The sequence below is a fragment of the Varroa destructor genome, unplaced genomic scaffold, assembly GCF_002443255.2.
Source record: "Varroa destructor unplaced genomic scaffold, Vdes_3.0 BEIS01000003.1, whole genome shotgun sequence".
Classification (NCBI taxonomy): Eukaryota; Metazoa; Arthropoda; class Arachnida; order Mesostigmata; family Varroidae; genus Varroa; species Varroa destructor.
The window spans coordinates 24,045,335-24,070,745 of NW_019211456.1; the positions used below are offsets into that span (position 1 = coordinate 24,045,335).

General features: G+C 38.6%; 1 protein-coding gene and 1 long non-coding RNA gene across 12 annotated transcripts in view; one reads left to right on the forward strand and one right to left on the reverse strand.

The window, feature by feature from the left end:
- Positions 1-9,453: 9,453 nt before the first annotated feature.
- Positions 9,454-25,411, reverse strand: part of LOC111246491 (Kv channel-interacting protein 4-like) — a 42,016-nt gene continuing 26,058 nt past the window's right edge. For 10 of the 11 annotated variants that reach the window (XM_086984387.1, XM_086984386.1, XM_086984390.1 and 7 more), the window contains 6 exons: positions 21,484-21,608; positions 17,134-17,274; positions 15,603-15,779; positions 13,170-13,268; positions 12,343-12,459; positions 9,454-11,987 (listed from right to left, as the gene is read on the reverse strand). In XM_086984387.1, the coding sequence (XP_086840513.1) occupies positions 11,937-11,987; positions 12,343-12,459; positions 13,170-13,268; positions 15,603-15,779; positions 17,134-17,274; positions 21,484-21,608 (710 nt within the window). In that variant the 3' untranslated portion in view covers positions 9,454-11,936. The remainder of the gene's footprint in view (positions 11,988-12,342; positions 12,460-13,169; positions 13,269-15,602; positions 15,780-17,133; positions 17,275-21,483; positions 21,609-25,411) is intronic. The other variant, XM_086984396.1, reaches the window with a different exon arrangement.
- LOC111247246 (uncharacterized) lies at positions 13,462-14,904 on the forward strand. The gene is made up of 3 exons (XR_002672035.2): positions 13,462-13,568; positions 13,878-14,048; positions 14,782-14,904. It is a non-coding gene; the product is annotated as an uncharacterized LOC111247246 (long non-coding RNA).

Genomic DNA, 25,411 nt, shown 5'->3' on the forward strand with positions numbered 1-25,411 from the left:
CCATATTTGGGTTAAAAATGTGTGCCCTGGAGTGTTTGCTGAAATGAAAAAGAGGCAACATAAATATAGTATAACATTATGGGGAGAATCTCGACTGTCATCTGCGCAACTAAAAAGCATCAGTATTATAGCAGCTGTTGTGCCAGTATCAGTTCATTATACTAATCGAACGACCCGCTGTACATGAGACATCCTAGGTGGTCTTGATTCAAAATCAAGTAAAATCACGCTTCATTCCGTGCTGGGCCAGCCGCCTGAAGCTCTTCTTCAAGGCACTACCAAGCGTAGAAACGAAAAACTTACTTTGCTAGTCCAACGAATTCGTTATTCTTGATCACAGAAAGTCCAGCATGCTCTAGTTATCTAGTTAACTGACCAAGAACTAAGAAGTTAAGAAAATTGCAACACCTCTCGCTTGGACCAGACAGATCATCGTTTGGAAGCATGATGACAGGTATTGCTGTCGCTGTATTGCCTCCTTGAATTTCAACTGAAAGTCTTTGGGAGAGCTATCGTCCAACCTCCTAGGATTTCTATATACCCATGCGCTTCTTCATGTTTTTCAAAAAAGCATGCAAAATCCTTTCCTACAACTGTTGATGTCTCGATTGCCATTGGCTAGAAAACGCACTTGGGCTCCAGTTGTTTTTTCTGGAGTCTCTTTGGTTCGGTGAGGTTGGCAATTGTCCCTGCTTTGCCTAATGTTTAGGTCCTGCAAGAGGCAGTGCGAGTGTCCTGAATGGTTGCATTTGAGACCAGAGCGTTTCTGGACGTCCGAAGAATGTTGCTGATTCCGTCTGTTTGTAAGGCCAAGTTTGCTAAGCAACCAAGTGATTTTTTCTGCTATAGACATAGGCTGACTGCTGAGTTTGGTAGATGAACTCTACAATCCCTAAAAGTCAACCCTGTATTCAAATTCTCTTCTAGCGGTTTACTGCTCGCCTAGCTCAATGATGTTGCGAGTGCGCTGGACACAAATGTGCAAACAGGTGGAGTACTTCCAACGTACAAAGATTATGCGGAGCATGTTGATATCTAGCAGTGCGACTAACAGCGGCAAGAAATAAAATGCAGTCAGTTTTCAACTGATCTTTTTCTTTTTCCTTAAAGGTTGGCTTCAGTCTGGCCTTGTCGTTAGGTGTATCTTATTAGATAGCGTTACGCAGGACCGCAATCAGGAAAGCTTTTTGTGGTATCTTCCGCAAAAGCGTTCAAGTGAGAAATGAGCTTCTCGCTTGCCTTACCTCTATGTTTCAAGTTTTACATCTAGTATCGCCGTTAGGCATTCCATGAGACGGCTGGCTCTAAGCATGAAACAAAGTCTCTCTATGCCCTCGGTCAAACCAAGGCCACAACGTGTCCTACCATTAGCAAACAAATATGTTAGCTGTAGTGGATCTACGTCAAAATCGTTTATAGGAAATGGATAGCAGCTTTTCGCGTGAGCCATAACCTTTCGTATTTGCAAGCCGGACTGACAAACAGGCCTGGTCGTGCGAGGCTCTTCGAAGGATTGTCGCCTAGGTTTTCATCGTCCAGGACAAGAAGATTAAAGCTATTCGCAGCACCTGCATTCTCTAGAGCGTAAACGGTGCGGTGCGTCGGAAAGCTTGCACAACGGAAATACAGTTTCGGACGGGTAACCAAAGTTGAAGGGTAGATTTAATAAATTCAAGAGTTTCAGCTATCTGTTAATACCAAGTTAACTAGAAGGCAATGAGGACATCGTCACAAGTTACAAGCCGCTGGTGCTGCTTAGTAAAAAAAAACACTCGAAAAAAATGGATGTCCCAAGATGTTTACTAAAACAAAGAAGTACCTTTGCTTCGCCTTGTGATTCAAGTGGCAGCTATATTTAGATGGTACTTGACGTCCTCACCCCCATCAGCACTCGTCTGCAAGCAAATTTCCTTCTCGTCCTTAGGCAGACCTTAAATGCAGTCCAATATTAGCTGTATTATTTGGTAACATAATTTCGGTGCTTTATGCTGAGCTTTAGTGCCTCATGACGAGAGTTCGCTGAGTACAATCTGTGCGTTGCCATCGTTAGACAAGAAAAGGAAATGTGCGTTAAATATATATTCAATATAATCAGGATAAACTGCATTAACCCATCTAGCAAACGGTTATTTACGCTGCCATTATTCAGAGCGCCCGCACGAAGCGCAGCTTCTCTTGTACGCAACGTTTCAATCCAACGCCCAAAATCGTTTAAACGCTTGCCAAGGAACGTTTTTTTTTGTTAAAATTATATTTCCCTTGTTTATTTGACTTAATGCACTACATGCATTGTAACACTGTATGAAAGTGCTACATTGTTAAGTTACGCTGTTAATTTTCGTTCATTTCTTTATATTTGACAGGCCGAAACGGGCTCCAGCTATCTTCTCGTGTGTACACTTGGAAAAAAAAAACTCACTAAACGCTTTGGAAACAGAACGAGAGGGCGATTTCAGGACTATAATTTTATTTTTCAGGAAGGCCTCAATCGTGCTACAAGCAGGCCCGGTGGAGAATAGCACGGGCAACATAATCGGCCATTCACCGATTCCATACCATAAATACATTTTCATTAGAGTGATGAAATTGTTTAGTTGTTCAATAACTACTTTTTAATTCAATAGCTTTTGTTTAGTTAGCTCTTAATTGAACTGAATCAACGCGTCTACTCTTAATTATTATCATCACTAATAATTAACGCGTAGACGCATTGCATTGTTGTCGCGTCTTAGAACTACCGGGACAATTAAGTTCCTATTTCGCTCGCAACTACAATGACGGACGATAATGACGATCTGAGCAGAGACTCAACAACGAGATAGCGAGCTAGCACTGTAATAGTTTTTTTCTTTGAAATTTTAGCCACATTTAACTAGCGGAAAATTTTTTTAAATAGGAGTGTTGTAGTGAAGGTGAAATAACCACCTTCAAAAATTACCGTAGGGGCATATTATTAATAAATTAATTAAATTTCAACAACTTAAACAGTGATAACCTTAATAGTAGATCGTACAAGTTGAAAACATTTCAAAACTTCTATAAACCGTCTCATGATTACTTGATAAATGTACAATGGGTCTTCTGTTCCGAAAGGGAGCATAGTAAAGTAATTCAAGCGTCTGCGATTCCATTCTATCGACGACAAGTAAACGGAAACTAAATGGCTACCCTTTTCGTATTCAGCGAGGGTTATAGTTTTTTTTCGTTGACGTCGTCACCGAACGGTCGATCAGTGCAGAAATTGTCCATCTGTATTAATCAATGGCTTTATCGAAGTTGTTGTATTATTTCTTAGTATCAACGCATCACCTAAAAAAAAAAACACATCTACCGTTTTTAAAGCGTCAAGGTATTTCCTCAGTATCAGACTTAATACATATTCGTGTTTCTGTCAACAACTTTTTCAACGTGATCCCCTACGTTGTACTATTGTAACTATCATTTTTCAACCTTTGAGAAAATTGTCGCCGCCGTGCATCGATATTTCCACTGGTACTTTTTCTTCATTTGCATTATAACCCGCCGTAATGATGCCTCAACCAGAAAATATCAATTCAAGATGATTTTAATCATAACCAAGAACGACAGACACTTAATAGCTAATATCATGTTAGAATTTGAAGAAAAAAAAGTTCTGATTGAAATGGCTGTACGATGACAGGGAAAAATTATTTAATTCGCGCGGCATGATCTTCTGCCAATGATCGTCATAATGTGAAGACAATTAGTTAGGGTTAAACGATGCTTACTTACACTTAGTTAGCCAGAAATTTTCTATTACTGCGAATTAATAATATTTTTGTCAGAGAAAAGCATTACCCTGCCGGCATCTTGCGTTTTCCGAGATATTTACCACCTTCCCAATCGGAGATGACGTTTAAATGAAACGTCTACTTCACCCACGTCTCGTATGACGAATTTCTATTAAACTATAAAACAGTAACGTAACCATTTAACAAGACATCGAGTATTCTTGGAGCCGCCATATACCTAGGTCTGCATAGAAGCACATTAATATGGCTAACCGAGTCGAGCATACTTTTCGTATGGTCGACCGCCAGTAAATGCATTATAATTACTGAGTAATAATGTAAGCTTTGTAATGTAAAGATGTAAGAAAAAAGTCGTACAGTCGTTGCTAAGGACGCGATTATTGGCCGGTTCTTCGAATGACTCGCTTCATTTAGGTAGATTGTGCGGCACTCGTACCTACCTCGTGTACGCCTTTTTTAAAATATAGCACAAAGTATTCAATGATGCTAGGCCCATTTCTAGGGAGCGTCAGAGAAAATGGTCAAGCCATTAAATTGCATTGCATTGCATTAGTTAGCGAGAACATAGCCCTTCTGTTTGTTTTTATGACCAATTCGGTAGCTTGGTCAATGGCTGAAGTTTACACAGCTCATCGCGGTCCATCTTCCATTGAGGGATCGCTATTTATTATCTTGTTTTTGCACACGTTCAATTTACCGCTGCGCATTGATGTCCGCTAGTCAACGAAACTCGTAACCAATTTGGAGATCTTGTGAGCTATGTTCCTTTCATTCCTTACTAAAAACAGCATCCGGACATTACATCCTATCAATTTCCATTTGCACGAGTTGAATTCTTCGTAAACGTCGTTGTATCCTCTTGTCTACTGCTATCTTATCAAGTGAGATCTCAGGAATAACCGAAGTCGCACTGACTGTTATCGGGACTTACGATACGAACTTGAAAACAAACAAAATGTCCCTTTAATCTAAACGTATAAGCTAAGGTATTTATTTGAAAGCAGACAAGTAATTGTATTTCTCTATTAAGTTGCGGCGTTTCCTCGAAAGGTTTCCTGTTCTGCTGTCGTGTGTCTGCATAAAAATTGAACGCGCATTATAATAGAGACAAATTTTCTTACAAGTTTCTGTGGTTGACGGCTTTACAGACACCACACTTTTTTTGCTGTTACCAGCTATCATCGTCGCATACGGCCAAGTTCCGGAAGAAAAGATGGAAGGTGACGACGGCCAGCAGCAGCTGCGACCCTTAATGGACAGCTACACCTGATAGCTTTTTTTCTAATTCTACAATTGGTTTTACAAAATGTTGCAATGGCTATTATACGTAAAAATAGATGTGTGGCCATGTCATCTGTTTACTCAACCACGACTGCTGATTGTAGAAACAAGCATTTACCATGGTGTAGTAGTAGTAGTGGCTGTTATAGGAGAGAAGAACGGGAACAATAAAAGGTTTCGGCAATACACAGATGAGAGAGAGCGAAGATAATCGGTCTTTCTGCGTGTCGAGCGAATCTTCACGACGATGATCACTTCTTTTTCTATAAAACTGTCGTTTACACACGATAAGTTATAGTGCTGCCGGCAGACATCAACATGGTGAGATCTAGCCTTAAGTGTGTACATGCATGTAAACCTGCCAGGATGTAAAAGCAGTACAAATTTTTCCTTGGAAATCGGAAAAAAGGTCCAGGATTGAACAGAAGCAGACGTTAAGTTGGCTGTCGGTTAAAATCTTTGTGAGAAATAACAGCACATTCAAGTTCCTATCCTGGACTGATCTGATCAGGCAGATCACTGTTTGAAAATAGACCGACTTGGGAGTAGAACAATGAGCTTAGCTAATAGGCGGATATATCCACATGTGCTAATTAGTGAAGTTAATAGGCTGATTACGTGCTAGTTAGGAGAAATTACCAGATCACCACATGGATGTAAAGCTACACTACGGTAGACTCCGACCACCATTTGTAAAGATAAAGCCTTGCTGTTGGTTTTTTTCTCAAATAAATTGTATATTTATGTGCTGTTTTAATCCTTTGCAGCCAACCTAGCTAAACATAATTCGGACCTAAACCTCTTTATTACCACAGTAAGGCGGGACTATGATCAGGCCAACTGGCCTTACTAAATCAAGTTTTCCGTCAATAGCTACCACTACTTTTCAACTTTGACATAGATTTAACTAACCTAATCCATCTAATATCTAAACTGGCCTAGATTGACTTTGCACAAAAGCGGTCATTTGTTTCAAAGGAACCATCGCTGCGTTTAATGTGCGGGATGACACTGTGGTAAAAGTGTAAATTTTCAAGATTGTATCTTTGTTCACAATCTATTTTCATTGCTTTTGGTTTTCTACAGCACCCTGGCGTCCTGGTGGCCATTTTCATACTAACGACCATCCGACATGGAAATGCCTCGCACCAAGTCGGCTCTTCACTTGTTAGTTCTGCGGGCGGCCCTCAAAATGCCCAAACTGGTTCAGACCTGCGAGCTCGCGTGTCTGGGTCGTATTCATTCAAGTTGCCCGATGGCCGTGAACGTAGCGTAATTTACACCGCCGACGAGACCGGATATCGTGCCGAAGTGATGACGTATAAGCTGGGAGTTAAAAGCACGAACGCTCCCGTCGCTAACATTCATTCAGCACCCGTCACAGGGACATTAGCTGTCTTGCCTGCAGCTCCTGTACCGTAATCTAATTTTGGGTAATCTTTATACCGATAGGGTGGAACGTGTACTCGACCATCGTCCTACGTGATAATAATCTATATGGGTTTGTACGAAGATGCCTGGTGAAAATGTCGACGACTCGGAGATTCGACAGACGGCTCTCCGATTTCCACTGACACCACGTTACAGCGGTCCGGAGTGGTTATTTTCACACCTACAGCGAACTTCGTCTCCTATTCCAATGCTTACTAACATAAAAGTAGGTACGGACTCTGTTTTCGTAGAGTTAGCGTCGGGAAAGTTTAATTTCCTATTCGGGACCTACTTTTCAAGCGAGCTAATATCATGCGAACATTTCAGCAGGATCTTAACTCGTCTATATACCTTGAATGTGACTATAATGTAGATACGTGGCTTCTAAGCATTTTCCACCGGATGGACACACAGCATAGATGATTTAGTAGAAGCTATGAAGCCGTTACAAAATGCAATATGTACGAAAAGAATGAAATAAACATTTACGTAAGTTTAAATTACGGGCTGGCTTGTTTTTTGAATGCTCATAGTATACTGGATCCAGACAAAATTTTATTACATATGAGAAAATAAGTCTTACTTTATGCCTTTGTGAAGAACGGTTCATGTCATAGATATGACCTTCACAGAAGTGGCGTCAAGCGATATAGTTTGTATTACTACGCTATGACTTGTTTCTCAGAACTGCTGCCACTAGCTCGCTTAACGCAACGTTTCTCAAATGGCCATAATACCTGGCTATAATGAGCCGCTTCAGAGAAGACTCATAGACGTATTCGTATGAGACGCCGATCCCGAAAACAGCGTTTTCAAAGCAAACTTTATTTGCCGGTTAGTATATTTTAGCATGACTAACTGAAAACTAAACAACAAATACAAATTATATACATCTATTTTTGCCAGCGCACGCAATGGTTGCCGCTAGACGGTTCGTGATGCATCCGGTTAACAGTAACCTATTTAAAATGTCTGTTTTTTATCTAATGTTTATTTGTTTGTATAAATATGTAACGTTGTTTAAACACGTGGAGTAATACGCAAGGTGGGATGGCGAAAAAAAAATTGATTTCCAGTGCGTATTTCTGTTTAATGCTTTAACCGTAAATAATCGTTGCAATATTGAAGAGCAAACATTTTTCAAGTATAATCTCTAAAAAGGGCTGTTTTTGGGACACCAATAGAATCATCATTATATAACAACATTCCATTGATCACTTTTGATTTTTTTAAAAGATTTTTTTTATTTGAAAATATCCGAAATTAATCGCGATCAGGGTGCTTAAAAGGTGACCCAACCCCAAAATTTTGATATTTTTTATTGTAATTCTGTCGCACTCCCTTAGAGTTAGTCTAATTCGATATAGTATATATCTTACTGTAGAAATCATTAAAAATGTAGAAAAATATAAAATAGTCAAATAATACGAGTGGAAGTGTTTTCTACATGAAATCGGAAGTTCTTGTTTACTAATCTCGACACAATTCGGATATTTTACTCCGCTGCTATGTATTAAAACGTATTTTAAACACTTTTTAAATTTTAAAACAAAATTTAGAAAAAAAATCCACAGAAGGGTGACCAGTTATAACAGGTATTACTTAAAAGTCTAAATTGCCGTCATTTGTGAAAAAAAAAAAAAAAAAAGATGAACGAAAATATTCAGCGAAAAGCTACGATCAAAAAACAGCTAAATTTTTTACCAGCTCTTGCTGAAATCGCGTGTCTTTCAAGTATTCAAGAGAGCAGCTACTTCTGTGAACAGTATCAGTCTGTCATACGCTCAACCAAACAGAGGACTTCTAATCACCAAAGCTCTGAAAGAGTTTTTGTTGGCCCGATTCACAATTGTTTTTCTTTGCCTTAACCGGCTGACTCAGTCCTCGTTTGACCCTGTCTGTCGTGAGCTAAGCTCCTAGACTTGCTTTTTCTTAGAAGCGCTATTTAATATCCCTCCCTGCAGTAGTGCCTAAAAGATTCCAGAGCCCGAAAGCTATGCAGTGTTTGTTCTTGATTTAGGATCGACTAGGTAAATAATTTTCTATGGTTTTCAACATTTGACGTAAATTAATTGATTATACTCGTTAGTAAGTGTTGATAGAAATCGGAAATATATTGTAAAACTGTCTCTGCTGCATCTGGCAGACAACGCGTCATAAAGTCTACAGGTAGAAACTACCTTTATGTTCCGAGTTTTATATCCAGTGTCGTTCTTAGACATTCTACCAGAAGGTAGTCAGTTTGTCGTGTGGCTGCTTTGTGAAGGGGCTCATATCGATTTAACACGTTCTTAATAATCTATGGCATCTACGAATACGACGCATGTTGATTATGTTTCCTTACCGAATGGAATTGATGTAGATTTTCTATTTTATCTGCACCAATTAGAGCTGACCTTGGTAATACCATAACCTCGTTCGGCTGAATACTACCTAAGGAAGAACTTGATATAGTTGAATTATGCAAACAGAAGACTGATCCGGTAACCTGGGCCCTTTCCCCCGAACTGCAAGATTTAATTAAGTTAGACAACTTAAAAGTTAGCTGAAGTTACACTTCCTGAAGGTAGACATTTCAAGGAATAACAAGTAGGTTTTTAACTTCGGCAAACAAACTTTCACCTGGACAATCCGTAGATACCATTTGTTCTATGCATGAGAATCAAAGGCAGTTTTCATACCAGTCTATAAAATAATGTTTAATTTGCTTTTAATATAACTTTAAGCATCTATATCAATTTTGTCAATCTTTTTAAAAGGATTTCATTTACCATCGAGAATATGAATCTACCACCAACAAAAGCGCCCATGCTTTACAATATACCGATAATTTTTAATTTAATTAAAAAAAAAAAAGATAATGATTCTTCGATGGTCTGTGTGCAATGAACAACTGCTCATTAAAGCACCGCCTTTTCTAGTAAAGATACTTAAATATAAACATTTTAAATGAATGAGAACGCAACTATTAGTTGTCTGAAAAACAATTGCATTTTATTAAGTTGAGGTGATTCATGTTTGAAAGGAAAGACAAAGTCATTTCTGATCCTCTGAACAGCCAAACAAGAATGGTTAATGAATCGTAGGATTCATTCACCGCATCGAGCCATAAAAAAAAAAGACTGTTTCGTTGTATTTCTTGCCTATGAAGCGTACGATGTTTTCGTCTAGAGACGTTATATATGATCCAGATCTGGTCAGCAAAACTTTCTTCATAGTGCATTACGTATGTGGCTTAAACTTTACTATTTCCATAGGAGAGGACTTCGGGTGAAGTATCTAGTTTTTTTTTGTGTCAATCGTGATCCCAGCATCGTCTTCTTTTCATTTATATATCGACTATTCGTTGTGCCGAAAAATTTGAAAGGCACAAAACTGAACGAAGACACAGGCAAAAGCTAACTTGTTGGAGTTTTTGTCTTTCGTTAGAAACTACGTTATCATTGTTCATTGGTCCATTCGTTTTTTCGGCTTTTTGATATCATCAGGTTCGCCATGGGCAAGCAAGTAACTTGCTTACTTTTATTCAAAAAAGCCTGCTTCTGAAGGTGTAGTACTAACTACTTTGCTCCGAAAGTATGGGCAAAAGGAACGGATGCCGTTAATGCTATTGAAAAGCGTCACGAGAGGTGCTAAAAATGCTTATTTTTCCTATTCGACTAGTAGTAAACAGAAACAGAAGATAAACCGCTAGTTACCAATTGTAGTTATCAAATCGATCATACCAATCGTATACGAACTAGACTTATTTAGTTAAAAGTTGGTGCTTTTAATAAGATAATACAACTAATTAAACAGGAGCTCTTACAGTTTGACTAGCTGTAAACTAGGGTTTCGTTCATTCCTTCAGGACCACATTGGCCCTAAATGACGAATAATTAGTAATTGTGGGAACATAGAAACTCATCATACAAGGTGACAGCGGGCCGGCCATCAATCAGCGTACAAACGTCTTATTGCATATATATAGTAGTAGTACTATTCGTCTTCATTTTACCTGCATTGATTGATATCGACGTAAACCCTCACCTGGAGAATTTTATTGTACTTTAATAGCTGATGGGTGCTTTATTATAGGCATAGTAGGTCTTTCCCTATCTGCAGTGTAGCGACCTATTTCTGTTCTACAGCAGACGACGGTCAGAAAGTGATCGGTGCTAGTAATAATAGTTCTTTTCGTACATCATGATAGAGTATGTGGACGTGCGCGTGGGTAAACCCTACGTTCCGTTCGCGTTCTTGTACCTAAATAATGCAGTTCGGGCGACAATTCAATGTGCATGCTCTCATTTTATAAAAAAATTTATAATATGTATAAGAAATATTTATAAATTCGTGCATTGTGTTGGTCAGTTATCACAAATCCTGCGTAGAAATTGTTATGCCTTAGTGTAGCTTCTATGTATATAGGCTAATGGTAAAGGGACACTCTGAAGCTTTCTACCGATCAGAGGTGTATATATTGTCGGAAGTGTAATTGAGCTAGGAAAAGCGCTCTTTGGGTTTGAACTGGAGAGATACGATAAAATAAAGGATTGTTATATGACATAAAAAAGTGCATGGTGTTCTAAGCATAAAATTTAATTGCCCGCCGGGGGCCGGATGTGTACGATTAAAATAGTTCAGTAAGTTACTTCGACCGCTTTGATCGAGTACCGGCTTTCGCCTTTAATTACTGTTAACGAACGTGGATTATATCCTGTATGTGTGGTATTTTTATCATTGCTTTTTGCGGCACATCACAACCGTCCCTCGGATTTTCTACGCTGTTTCAAGCAGCAGCTTGGTTATGCGATAAGTTTTCTTTTTGTTTAAACCCTACCACATAGAAATTTCCCTATTTTCTATCTATCTCACCATCAGAATACGGCGAGAAGCATTTCGTTCTACTGCTTTCCTACAACGTGCATTATATTAGCGTATATTACCGTTAGCAGAATTGGCAATTAAACCAGTCGAATAGGACGTCGATAATTTAGCTTAATCAGTATAACAATGTCGTATATAAATGACTCGTTGAGGCAATGAAGCTGTTTGTAGCCTATATAGATATATATATGTATTTTATTTCGGCACAGCTGACTGACACCATATATGCAGACAGGATTCGTCATCAGTTATTATTAGACAATTATTGTCCTGCATCTCAAAGGCAAAGCTTGCGATCTCCTCATCAATCATGGACGCCACGTCAGTGATTGAGTTAATTTTTATTTGTGCATTTTCGTTTCTGATCACTCGACCGATTGGCTGCTTTAGGAGCCTACCATGTACTTCTATTTCATTAATGGGCCTTCATTTCGCTGCGTCATCATGCGGGTTTATTTTGATGATTTTTTTGTTTTTTTTTTTCTGCTGACGATCGATCATCTGCCTTGCTTCTTCTCAGCTATTTTTGTCGTCGAAGTTAGCAAATGAACACCGTGATTATGGTCACAATTTCGTGACAGATCATTCTAGGACAGTATCGAGAACTCCTAGCGAACGCACGATGTCTGGATCCTGAAAAATACACAGGCGCAATTGACAAAAGGCGCCACAAAAAGAGGCGCATTATTTTTCGACCATGCATAGTATATTTCTTAGATTAGTTTAGGTCAGTAATAACTCCTAGCAACTTTACGGTGTTTCTGTACGAGTGTTGTACTTGACCGCTCGACTTTTAATCGTCTTACTTTAATACTAGTTTCAATAAATAACTACTCTTTTGCAAAGCTGAAATGCACAAAAGAAAGGGTTTCAGTAGGATTGACCACTGTGATGTAGTAGCACCATAGGCCAGTAAAACGTGCAGTACTATCATTGATATTTGTGAGAATAAGGCAAGACGGTGGCGACCGATTTCAATTTTGCGTACCAGGAGAGAGCGCTTCGTGTCTCTTCGAAAGCCTCTCACCGAGAAAACGTTTAACGTTGGCGAAACCCATGACAGATCAGGTTCGGTGCGAATGAGGGGCAAAATAACGGAACACATCTACTTGAAAACAAAAACATGTTTATCTCAGCACGTTAAGAAACGGCCAATCAGCCGATTCCAGAACATTTCCATATAAGCTAGGTAAGTAAAATCATTAAAACATTCAATAAAAAAGTGTCAAATAAACGTGATGGCAATAAGAATTCGGAACAGGCTTGGAGCGAAACTCATCTCGAAAGGATATTCTGCGTTATCATAAGCTATATATCTTAAACGCAGATTTGTTTCAATTGCGCAAACACTTATCGAGCATAGGTTGAACGTCTCTATGATGTAAAAAAATATGGGGAGCCGTTTAGCTGTTTCGATCGTACGTCTGAACTAAAAACATGTTGAGACCTTCATCCCGTAATAGTATCAATTCAATTAGTACTATTGATTGTTATTCGTTGATATCTGCTGGAGTCCAGGTTATTGAGCTATTCTAGACAACATCAGAATAAGAAAACGAAGCTATACAAACTTGATTCTTCAAAAGCAGAGTCCACTATTTTTGTTTTAAGCTTGGCCCAGGCCTAAACGTCAACTTGAACCTATAAGCAATCATAAAGGCCGCAACACAGCACGTTACAACTGTTCTGTAAACTACACACAATCTGATTAATTAGATTTGTGAATTTTTACTTCGTTTGTTGAGTGCTATGGTATGAGATGTGGTAGAGGTAATTTGACTTGCTAGGCAAGTTTACCTTACTCGATTGGCTTACCTTAAGGCAAGCGTGTACGAACTCATCACTCGTTACGACGCCATCACGATTAAAGTCCAACTTGAGAAATACTCGACTAACGTGTTTCTTGGCTGATATCTGAAAAGCCAAAATTGTTGCAACCCAGAGCGATATGTTAACAAAGAATAACGGTACCTCTAGTTCGCTTTCCAATCTAGTCAACAAAGAGTCGAGTGCCCTAGCGTCACGGCTAGCAACAAACGAGTAAAATGTCTATTAATGTTCCTCTGCATCATCGGTAAAATGAGAAATTTCATATCCCCTACGGTGTGTGCCAAGCTGCTGTTATATTGGCCTATCGCTTTTCAAATCTGGCAAATTGGGCCAGCAATGTTTCCCGACTTGGTAAATTATGCCAAGTACAATGTGTTGAACACGGTTAGTTTCAATAAAGTATATAAGTGCACGTGTTTCATCTATGACCGCTGTCCGTTACCTGAGCATACTAATGAAAAGTGATCCTTGGTTGGTTCTACTTGGTTGGCTTCTGGAATGCCGAATTTCTTTGAACTTCCGTTAACCTAGAACTTTGTCATCGCAGGGTATTATTCTCAAGCTTGCCATCTGAAGCGATGCTGGACGTGACACATTTTTTTTTAATATGTTGTCCTCGCATGAGTAGCGAAAAAAAAAAAAGCACTCCTCTAACCCGTGCGGACCTTATTAATTTTTTTAATTTCCGATCAGATATTTTCTTGTCCATCTTCAAGTAATCACCTGTGAAACGAGCTGAGCTGAAGGAATTGATTCGGTGTTCTACTCCTTGGCACGGAGCGGGAAGCTGCGATGAGTTCTTCTCAGTAAACAATAGCCCTATTCGAATCATATTGCCCAATATGGAAAATGGGCAAAACTAAGGTAAAATCGAAAGTGTGTGTTTTTGCATTTTGACAGAGAAATGTTTCTTCATGTATTGTGTGTTTCGTCTGAAATGAGGCTTTACAAGCTGTCTTCGGTAAAAGTCGCGTTCATAATTCGCAAACTACGTCGTACTTGGCCTAGTGGAGAAAGTCAGAGCTTAGTTAACTTATCGCATGAAGTATTCAGACATTTTATCCTGCATCCAGCGTAGCGCAACCTACATTTCTGGTCGACTATTATTCTTTATAGCAACAGAATTTTCATCGAAATGCATGCTGATGTTCGCAATACCAGATAGATCGGTCGTTTTCATGTAACTCAATAATACTGAGCGATTCATGCTGAACTTCATTTAACTTCTAGAAAAAAAAAAGTCAAGAATATTTAGTACGTAAGCTGCATTGATTCCAGCATAAATAGTTTTGCCTTGACTTGGTTATTTCTATTTTATTATTCTTCTTTGAACGGAAGACCGTCAACTACCAAAGATTAAGGGTGTGTAAAAATAGACGGTGGATACTTGAACTACAACGAAAGATGCTCGTATCTCAGACGTACGTTATATATGTACCTATTTCTTAAAATTGCGCACAACGTAGCGTAGAACTGCACCGATCATTTTCTAGGTAATCTTATGTAGAACTAGTCAGAATAGCACGGGGTATTCTCAACTCATTCTTTAGTTATTTATTTTTTTTTTGCTAAGATTTCTTTGGTTTGAATTCGACAGGTGAGAAAAATCTTTATGGCATCATTATTGCGTCTCTGAACTTGCCCGACGTCTGCTGTTGATGAATATCCTGAATTGAGTTGAAAAGGAAAAGTTCATGCCCCGTCTGCACACACCTACTCGTACGTTACATAGAAAGTGCCGCTAAAGCAAAAATAACGTTTTGCGTGAGAACTGTTGCGTATTTGTAAGTTGGCATGAATATGTTTGTAAATTGATTTTCCTAAGTTTATTTCAGGTCGGATAACGTCCACAATGCGCTAGGAGAGAGTGCAGTATATTGTATAGCCAACAGATGGGACTAGCCACCAAACCCATAGTGAACTCGCTTTGGTACAAACGTTTTTTGATAAAAAATCATGGCACTGGTAACGCGGTATAAAAATGATCACCGAGTTGATAGAACACGTTCGCTTGATGAAATTATTAATGCGAACATAACCAAATGGTTGAGCACAGCTCAATAATGTTCACGCACAATTTCTGTTTACTATATCTTACAATTTTTGCTAGGGCAATGTATAAACGTTGAGCAGATAGTCTATTGCGCTCGGTACATGACAACTACACAAGTATTAACATTGGATATATCGATTTGTGTTACTTTACTCGTTAGTTCAGGCTTTTCTAGTTTTATTTTTAGATACCCTTCAGCTGCTATTGTGTACTGTTCTGGTATGGAAAATGTTAACTTTCGACTAGCACTACTCAAAGGTTATCGAAAAGTGAGCCTTTTTCGGAATCGTTCGATAAAACTATAAACAAATAGGGAAAGGGTAGATCTAATAGTAAAAAGACAGATGTGGCCATCAGCCGCTTACCTCATCGACGCAGGGTTGAGCACAATGTCCGAGTAATGAGTAAACCGAGTTAACGATCTCGAGCATTTCCTCAGCTGTGATACAGCCGTCGCGATTTAAATCGTATAGATTAAATACCCACTCGAGCTTTTCTGTTGGGGAGCCTCGCGACAATATAGAGAGGCCTTGTACAAAATCCTGTGCAGAACGATGGAAAATCAATAGTGAGTCACTACTACCAGCGAATAAATAGAATGATATACCTAACGGGTTGATCTGAAGTGCATAATTTGGTAGGAATACATTCATTCAGTTCGGTATTATTCAAAATTATACATTTAAAGCCTACAGGTAAAAGTTCAGGTAAGAGGAAGTTTATCACCAGACCTTGACCTTTGTTGGCTTCCCGCAACCTCATTTGTCTTCCAAACTTTAGCCCATTGGTGTCATAAACTCTAGACGTACCACACAATATAACGACATACGTAAATGCGTTTTTGATATTAATTAGTGTTTATTTGTTTGTATAAGTTTGTCCGTGTATGAGAGATAGATCTATCAGAGCGTAGTTCATAAATTAGGCTGTTAAGATTTACATTTCGCCTGCGCTAAACACTGATATATCAACAGAGGCCACCTATACAAACTGGACTTTTTTAACGTCAGCCTTGTTGTTCATATCTCCCAAGTAGTCGGCTCTATTCTTAATAAAACCCAGCGAATAACCCTGGCCATTGACTTTGTGTTGTACGTACGTACGTACGTCTACGCGAACGCGCTAAACATTGGGTAAATTGTCTTCAAGGAGTGTTATAATAAATCATTAAACCGCAGACAAACTGGGCCTTGACGTAGATATATAAATCTGGATTTTTAGGACCTACTGCATTGGTGCTTATGAAGAAAAGCGACACCGATTGGAGGATTTGATGAAACTTTTCAGATAACAACACCTTACTTAAGGAAATGCACGTAAGGCCGTTGCGACAATAGTACGGGTATTAATATGATTATAGCTGTCAGTATTGAACGGCCAACCAGTCCACTATCTTGAGTAAAGTAACATCTCCTGAATGAAACACACGCTGGATACATGGCTTTATTTGAGATTCGTTCTCTACAGTAAATAGAATGAGGACTTTTATATATAATGGTTGTGTACCAACAGAAAAACCGATATTCGCTGGCCGCCATTGAGTCAACCTATAACGAATGACTTTAATTGGGCCATCTTGTATTGTACGCTTAAATATTGCTCAAAAAACCTTTGAACTTTTCGCCTTTTTTCAATTTTCTCTAGATACTATTATTGAGAAGATGAACAGTTACAGAGTATTTAATAAACTCGACCATTTAATATAGGCTTGAATATATATATGGTGACGAAAAAAAACGTAGTGATGTTTCTAAAATGATTTGTTCATGTAGAGATTCGAGTCAGAGTGATAGAAGTGGTAGAGTTGAAATTGAGGGTCAGATCATCAATACGACGCATCTGCCTTCGCTAGTACTTGTTCCTTGTTGAATAGCTAGTAAACTGAGTAATACTTACTTTAAAGTTAATTGTGCCTGTTTTATCTTTGTCAAGTACTCTGAAGACATAGTGCGCATAAAGGGTGGTATCGGCGAGTGGGAAGAATTGACAGTACATATCCTTGAACACTGCCTCTGTTACGAGACCACTGGGGCAGGTCTGAAAATAAAATATACAGAAGGAGAATTGTACGTTACGATCAAGCAGCGCCAAAAGAGGTTTGGAGCGACTGAATCAATTAAGTGCACGTTTTGTGACATCGTTTACCATCGTTGACGAAAAAAGCGCACGCGCACGAATACATGCAACGTCAAGTTGCATATGTTCCTATAAAAGTATTATAAATCAGCCTATTTAACATCCTAATTTAGTTAGATATTAGCAAAATTGTGCGCTTGGACACATACCAACGTCAAATAGTTGACTACCTGCACGTAATTGGCGTTTCAACCAGACGTTTACTCAGCGAAGCGTAAGTAAGAGTCATACATAATTAAGATACGTTGTTTGTATGTGTTAACTGTTCAGTCTTCCAGTTTAACAACAGCTCGTTTCGTGTGAGTTCTTCGATAGAAGGGGCGACCTGATCTGGAGGGCTAATGTATATCCCTTTGAATCCGTCGTATCGTAACCATAATTGACAAGTAGTGTATTACGCTGGTGCAAATCTCAGTGTTGGCAAGAAAAATTGACACCAAAAACTGACGGTCAGGAAAGATAAAAGGTTCAAGAAAAAAAAATTCGGGGAAGGTCAAGAATTATTAACAAGTTAATAGATGTCGTGTGGTCACTATGCATTTTTGTAGGTCTGTTAATGAAATCCCAAATAAGTCCGGCAAAATCCACTCCCATTGGACTCCTACTGGGAGCAGGCCATGGCTGCTATACTCTAAGCAGAGGTGATTCTAAAGGCCTGCTCATATGAAACAACTCAAAGTATTAAATATATACATATATATATTTAGTAAAAAATGTTTTCAGATAACGTGTCTGACCACGAGATTACATTATTCTATTTTTTCTACGATAAGGATTTGTGTGTGGTTCTCAATCTTTGTATATTTTAGCCTTGCTGGTTCTATTACGCGGGACGTTCTCAGACCAAAAATGGAACACAATATAGCAAACGTTTATTATTATTTTCTTAGTTAGTCACATAATAATTCAAAGAATCTTGAAATGTTAATGCCAATCTCGTCAATAAGGCGATGGCCTAACTCACTATCATGACGCGTTACTTGAAGTAAATTTACAAATACATGATTTTTTGATGAATCTGATTTGTGAAAGCCTCAAATTCGTGTCAAAATCGTGTACTGACTGTCTTCTAATGAATTTTTCGGAACTTTTAATTTCCTATATCGAGTGAAACTATGTTAATATATTTGTCACCTTGACCTAGTAGACTGGTCATATATCCCAAATCGCGTTTTGACTTACCCAATATACGAGGAAATATCAGCGCGGGTTGTATACGAAATGCCTAAACCTAAATTTTCCTCAAGTAGGCTGTTTTTATTCGATCCAGTGTTGTCAAATAGAAAAAGTTTATTCCATGCCATACGTTGTATTTTACCGACAACTGCTAGCAAGGCAGCCAGTGTCTTTTCTTGTAAAAAAAAGAAAGCTACATATAAGATGTATACAGTGTACGACCATTTGCGTACATGAAAACCTTTCCGCCAACAGTAGTATAGTAGTTCTATGTAGAAACAGGGCGATGAGCAGAACATTGGTAGACTGAATCCATCACTCTAAACGAACCTCGTTCTATGTTAAACGCTAAGATACTTAACTACTTCATTGATTGATCGGGCTGCAGGATGCTCTTAACGATGCGACAACGGTCCTAGTACGGCGAGTTTAAAGTATATAAGCTTTCCACGACTGTAAAGAAGATATGACTAAATTACAATAACACAGCAGTCTTTCGATAGCATTTGAATGTAAAGGATTTTTTGCCCAGTCGTATAGGTTCTACCAGATCAGTTTTTGTGCAGCCTGAGGTAATCTGTCTTGACAAATGAGTGTGGCTTAATTAGTCCTGTCTAGCGCAGGCAAACTTTTTTACCCTGTGTCCTTGCCGCTTCGGTAAGTTTCGAAATTCTACTTAGTTCGTCATGGTAATTTAACAAGCTAATGCGTTATACGCATGTGTACATTTACTGTCCTTTTCAACTTATTCGAAAGGAGGTTCATCTTAGCGTAATAACGGTACAAGCGTTAGGTCACCCCTTTTTTTGGATCCAAATTAATTCGGATAACTTTTACCCGATCTAACATATTGGGAAACAAACGCAGGACGCTCTTAGATCACGACAGCGTTGCCGCTGATACAGTAGCATACATCTACCGCGGTGATGATGTTTCAGTGTGTAATAACGGTAACAGATGCATTTTTTTCAGGCGGCACAGTTTTACCTGAGCAAAAGAAGTTTGACATAAATCATACTTAATTTCAGTCGTAATTTGCATCACGCTCGGCTTTCTTTCAATGTTAGTTAGTATTGTCTGACTCAATGAAAACGATTGATGGCAGGACGCAGTCAAAGCTAGTGACGATAGACAATAGATTTTAAGAAAACAGCATGCCTATATTTGACATAGCCTTTTGAGACTACGATTTGAATGACTAATCGTAAAAACTATATAGTTTATCCAATCCGTATATATAATAGCGCTATTAGAAAACTTGCCGAAGCACTTATGGTCCGTCTTCCCTGCGGTGATATCGAAAGACCTCTCATTTGTAGTTGCTATATAGTTCAATACGTCAAAACAATGTGCCAAGTGAACTCAGTTCAAACAATGTTACAATCTACGTGTCAACTTTTTTTTATTATAGGGGGATGTTACCATCGAGAAATTATGTGTTGGCGGTCGACTGTGGTAATGTAATGCGGGAAAAAGTTACAACCCGACAATTTAATATAAAAGAGTCAGCTAAATCAGTTTAATATGTATGGAACAGAATACTGTAGAACGACGCTTGATTATTGGAATGGTGGCAATTGTTGAAAATATCCTGTTATGAATTTTGCCCCAGTCTTGTCCTCGAACCCAGGCCGTTTTGGATCTTTATTAGCTGATTAAACGTAGGAAGGACCATGCCTCATTAAAAGGCTACTCATGCTATTTCGGGTACAAAAACATTTATTTTTGCAAATATTAAACACTTGTTTGACAGTCATCGCCTTAACATATAATCCAGTTACCTGGTTCTGAAACATATTTCTTTGTTCGCTGCTTGAACTCGAGAGGCGAGACTGGCCGGAAACGGTTTCACTGGTTCACCGTATACTGATAGCAGATATACGGATAGTCATATATTGTAAGATAATCTCGTAATACATAACTTGATTCAATATTCACATTAATGACAGGATGTCAATAAAAAGGGAGCAGTTTTCCAAGTGGCAGGATATAGTAGTTATGGTGAGCGGCGTCGAAGGAGTACTAGTTTGTTTCTACAATCAAAAGATATGTATTTCCATATAATTGCACATAGTTGACACTGGACTAATTAACTAACTGTAAGTTAACTAAGTGGGTAAACGGATCAAAAAGCGCCAGCGGCAAACTCTCTGTCGCTGTGATAGCGCACCCTAAGCCTACAACGACCAGCCACAGTTCTACAAGCAACGGCCTTTACATGGCCGTTGCTTGTAGAATCATGTCTGTCATTTCAACGAATTCTTCGTAGATCAGAGGGCTTCTCTCAGAAAACCTATTAGGACACTTGAAAAAAGTAGATGCCCTCAGGGACGCACCAGTAGTAAAACCGTGTCCTAGACTAAACTAAGTGACTACAATTCTAAAAGTCTGGAGCTGAAATATGTGTTAACTTTGAGAGCTATTCGTAGAAACTTCGATGTACTGCGAGAAAAAAAAAAAAACTTATATGCGACAAGGGCAACTTCTTTCCTTAGACAAGCTTTTGTATTGTGTAGAACATTTTCAAGTTCTAAATATAGAAGCACCTTTGATTGGGCTAATTAGGTTCGCCAACAATACGGCTTTGGGATGAACACTTCGCTATAGAAGGAGCCCATACGCCAAAAACCTACTTTCTTTCTAGTCGATTAAGAATGTTGAGCATATTACGGTAAATCAACGTAACAGGATTACGAAATATATGGCAAAATAATAACGTAGACCGTGTATCACCATTTAAATGTGGTGGTCATAATAGTAACCCATAATTTCACGATATATTATTTGGGAGATGATTTACGAGCTACGAAACGAACCTAACAACATTCGCGTGAACAGTATTAATCTTAACGTTGTCCACTGAAAATAGGTCTTTATTTGACTGAACAGGTGTTTATATGGTGTATGTGCCGTACGTTTACGTGTATGAATTACTTGTTTGAATCCCTGATAAATCCTTTTTATCTCGTCGCGGTTAAACTTGGTCGTCTTGCAGAGGTTACCGATCGCTTCAGGCTTACACCGTACTGAACTCGTTTCGAGCTCGTCGATTGCTTTCTCTGTAATACGAACAAGAAGAACCATACGGATCAGACATTTAACGATTTCTCATTAACTAAAGCGGTTATCTTCAAATTATATAGTTGAAATATATTCTCGAAAGTATTAATACTATGCATAGCATTAGTATTTTCGAAATTTTTACCGCTATTTTTAAGAAACGATGTGGCTGACTGTGAGCATTCCGTAAGTAAACACGAGCTAACTAGCCCTATACACATGTGTCTGACAAACACTACAACGAACAAAGCAACTCAGCAGATCTAACAGATGGTAGAAGTTCCCTACACTTTGTTCGGCTTCTTATGTCGAAGCGTTTTTTTTTTTTTTTTTTTTTTTTTATTATAGGCCGTTATGAATTAGCATTTGTAGCATAATCGTAGAATTTGGCAACGTACATGTATTATGTAAAACTTCCCAATACAAACTTTGATCACGTAAACATCATAAGTCTGTTCTGCGGATAGGATGATTTCGCTATAAATTTCACAGCATTCCGTTATCTCAGAGCTCGTGTATTTGTATGAATATAAACAGTATGCTAACGTAATTGTCGACGTTTTTTCATTTTACACAACATCTTTCGTATAGTATTCGTCGTCCCTAGCTCCATCACACAGCAAAACGCGTTTACGTACGGATTCGAACCTCGACTACCAAGAGCCCGTGAACTTCACTACGTGAGCACACTACCCACTACACTATCATCAATATAAATTTTCTGCGGTAGTAATAATTTAACTTTCAACGTAGTTCTAGCAGTACTAATGTTTCCTTGATTACCTATATTCTTTATATCAAGCATAAATCGATCGATGTATCATCCTGATTCCCTTGTGTAAGGTCATAGGAAACGCTCTACGGCCTTAGGTACGACATACCGTATGCAACGATACAGAAAAGCTGATAGAGACAACCGGGAACAAATTGACTCCTATTCTATCTAATTTTTGTAATTTTTCCTAAAATTCCCATGCAGAATATTATGAGATAGATTTATATTGCATTCTTAACCAAATTTCTACATGATTTTAGAGTACGTTCTACTAGTGTACATCAGTTTTTATCATACCGGTGTCATATCAAACGGTAAATCAATATACTCAGGATAAACACTAGCAGGTATCCAGCGTTATCTGTGCAGTAAAGCTACTGCTTTATTTTATGATCTCTTAAAGCGGCTTCGCTCAACTGAGATGCCAACTATAATATCTGTATATGATTTCTCACGCTTGTCACGTTGCAGAATTACCATTTTTTGGTTCAGTCGCGTAAACTATATTGGCTAAGGTAAATATCTATTATCGTACATTAAGGCGTCACAAGCGTATTTGTAACGGCTCCAAAATACTACACAAGTAGTCGATCGCTATAGTAAAGCACATACAAAGCTCCTTGCGGTGTTCAACAACAGATAAGCATATGGGGCAAGATAAGCAACGTATTCGGACTTATGTCTGTTTCCTGTCGTTCAAAATATTGCCTGACGACGGCAAAACCGTGCAATATTAAGCTAACTTCTGTAAACTTATAAATCATATAAGCACAGCACTTCAGATTAATTTTATTTTATTGCTATATTAGTAAGAATCACGGCCCGCCCAATGCCTTCAGCTTTTTCGAGTTACTAGTTCATTAATCTGCCTTGAGACGATGAACCATCTCTAGCAAATGACGGAATACGTCATTTGCTAGAACTGGTCCGGAGTCGTATTTAGGCACCTTGGAGCAGTGACGTGTTTCATTACGTTAGTAAAAACGACGCGAGTAGTCTTTGGGAAATGTGTACTTGCTACAACTTAACTCAGTATCAGTTCGAAATTTTTGCAATATCGTCCCGTTCTCAAAAACGACCCCAGTCATCATCTAGAAAATCATATTTAGTACCGCCACCGTCTTTAACTAGCCGCTCATTCTATTCGTAGTTTATAACAGTTCAAAACACCAGCTAGTTATGACTGCGTCAATTCGGAGCTGATTTACGTTTATCTACGTAAAAAATTATCACTATCTCAATTGTAAGGCTAGACGAACGTCTCTAAATATGTCGAGGTAAAGTGTTTTCCATAACGAGCACACGTCGAATTTTGTCGCATCACTTCACAGGTGATTTTCGTACAGTGATCTTGTGAGGTCCAGCTGACTGAAGCTGACAGCATCTGATGACACGCGTTTAATTATCTAAGTGATTTTTCCTTGGAAATTTTATCACATACCTCTTAGAGCAGATATGACCAGCTAGGTTTCAAATTTAACGTATAACGATATGCTAGGAACTGAACGGCTTTCAACGTTTTGCCCTTAGAGCTACGTATCTAGTTAGTTGTACGTGAACGGGTGCGAGTCGATTAGTGAAAGGGCGACGGAACTTCATCTTTCGGTACCGGTAAATCAAGTCATTCTATGCAAAAATATAAAAAAGTATGTACTGTATTTCTCCCATGCGTTTATGGATCGTTCTATTGTTCTGCATACGTCACATTATTAATTTCCTCCTCTGCAAAGAAAAAACAGCAAGCCTATGCCCTCTTAAAGAATTTAGTTAACTCCAGAGTGGTACCAATACAAAGCCACTATTTTAACTATTAATTTATAGTATGCCCGAAAGGAAAAAAAGCAATACGTTCTGAGCTAAATCAGAATGCTTCGATGTGATATAAAATTACAATTGGTTAAATTGTTTACCATAGGTTTTAGGGGTCGTTGTTACGAAAACAGATCAAGCTACAACCGATTCCAGCATACGTCTCGGCCTTTTTTTATTTTTCAAATCTAAAACAGTGACTCTGCAAGCACTCCACCTCTGCCAAGTAAGTTCCTAAAGTACAAAGATGTTTGTTGAGCCCTACCATTGTGACAAAGAGTCTTACGATATATTTTTGCCAATCTTTCAAGTGTTCCATTTCATCTCATTCATCGATGAGGTAAACAGAACAGCTTTAAGACTCTTATTTTTCTGGCTTTGTCATAGCTATAGACACGGCAAAGATACGGAAATGGGTAGGGTGGCCCGATCAATGAAATATTCTATCATAATAACAAATCTCTGAAAAGGTTTCGCCCCACCCCGTTTTAGAATATTCGTTCAAGGGATGCTACTGCATGGGATTCACTGTGCACGTCTATGTTTTTAAACCTTTTCTTTTTTGCTAAACCTGCAATATATGATTATTATAGGAAGCTTCATACGTCTGCTGCTTTCACCTAGAGGAAAAGACTCTGTCTAGGAGCAGTCGTGCGAGCGCCGCGTCAGTCATGCAGCTAACTCTGTAATCAGTGCTGGGAAAGTATACTATGCTAAATAGCTGCCTTGGTGTACTACCATACCTTGTGACACAGATACTAGGCCTGTACCTTCCGACAGGCTCAGACCCGAACAGCAACGATCTGCGCAATATAGGTTCGGATACTTTCTTGTAAATGATTTCATGCGCACTTATCTGTTTTCGAACCAGGACGTGAGGACTAAATAGAGAATATGACTGGTCGTTTTTATAGCTACGACGCATAAATTTATGAAGTTGAGTATTTGTTCGTTGATTACATTGTGACACAGTGAGCTTAGAGGCCCATTGTTCAGTTAGACATGGGCAATTGTGATTTCGAACTCAGTCACAAGACACGCCACTGGCGGAGTTAATTAGGATTTGATGTCGTATTTTAAGTAAACAAATAAATTACAAGGATATTTGTCTATAATAGAAATACGAGCATATGTGCTGCTGCATGTATATCTGAATTACATACAGATCTTGCGCCATACTGTAACAGTTTCAACCTGTATAAGAAGGCAATAGTCAGA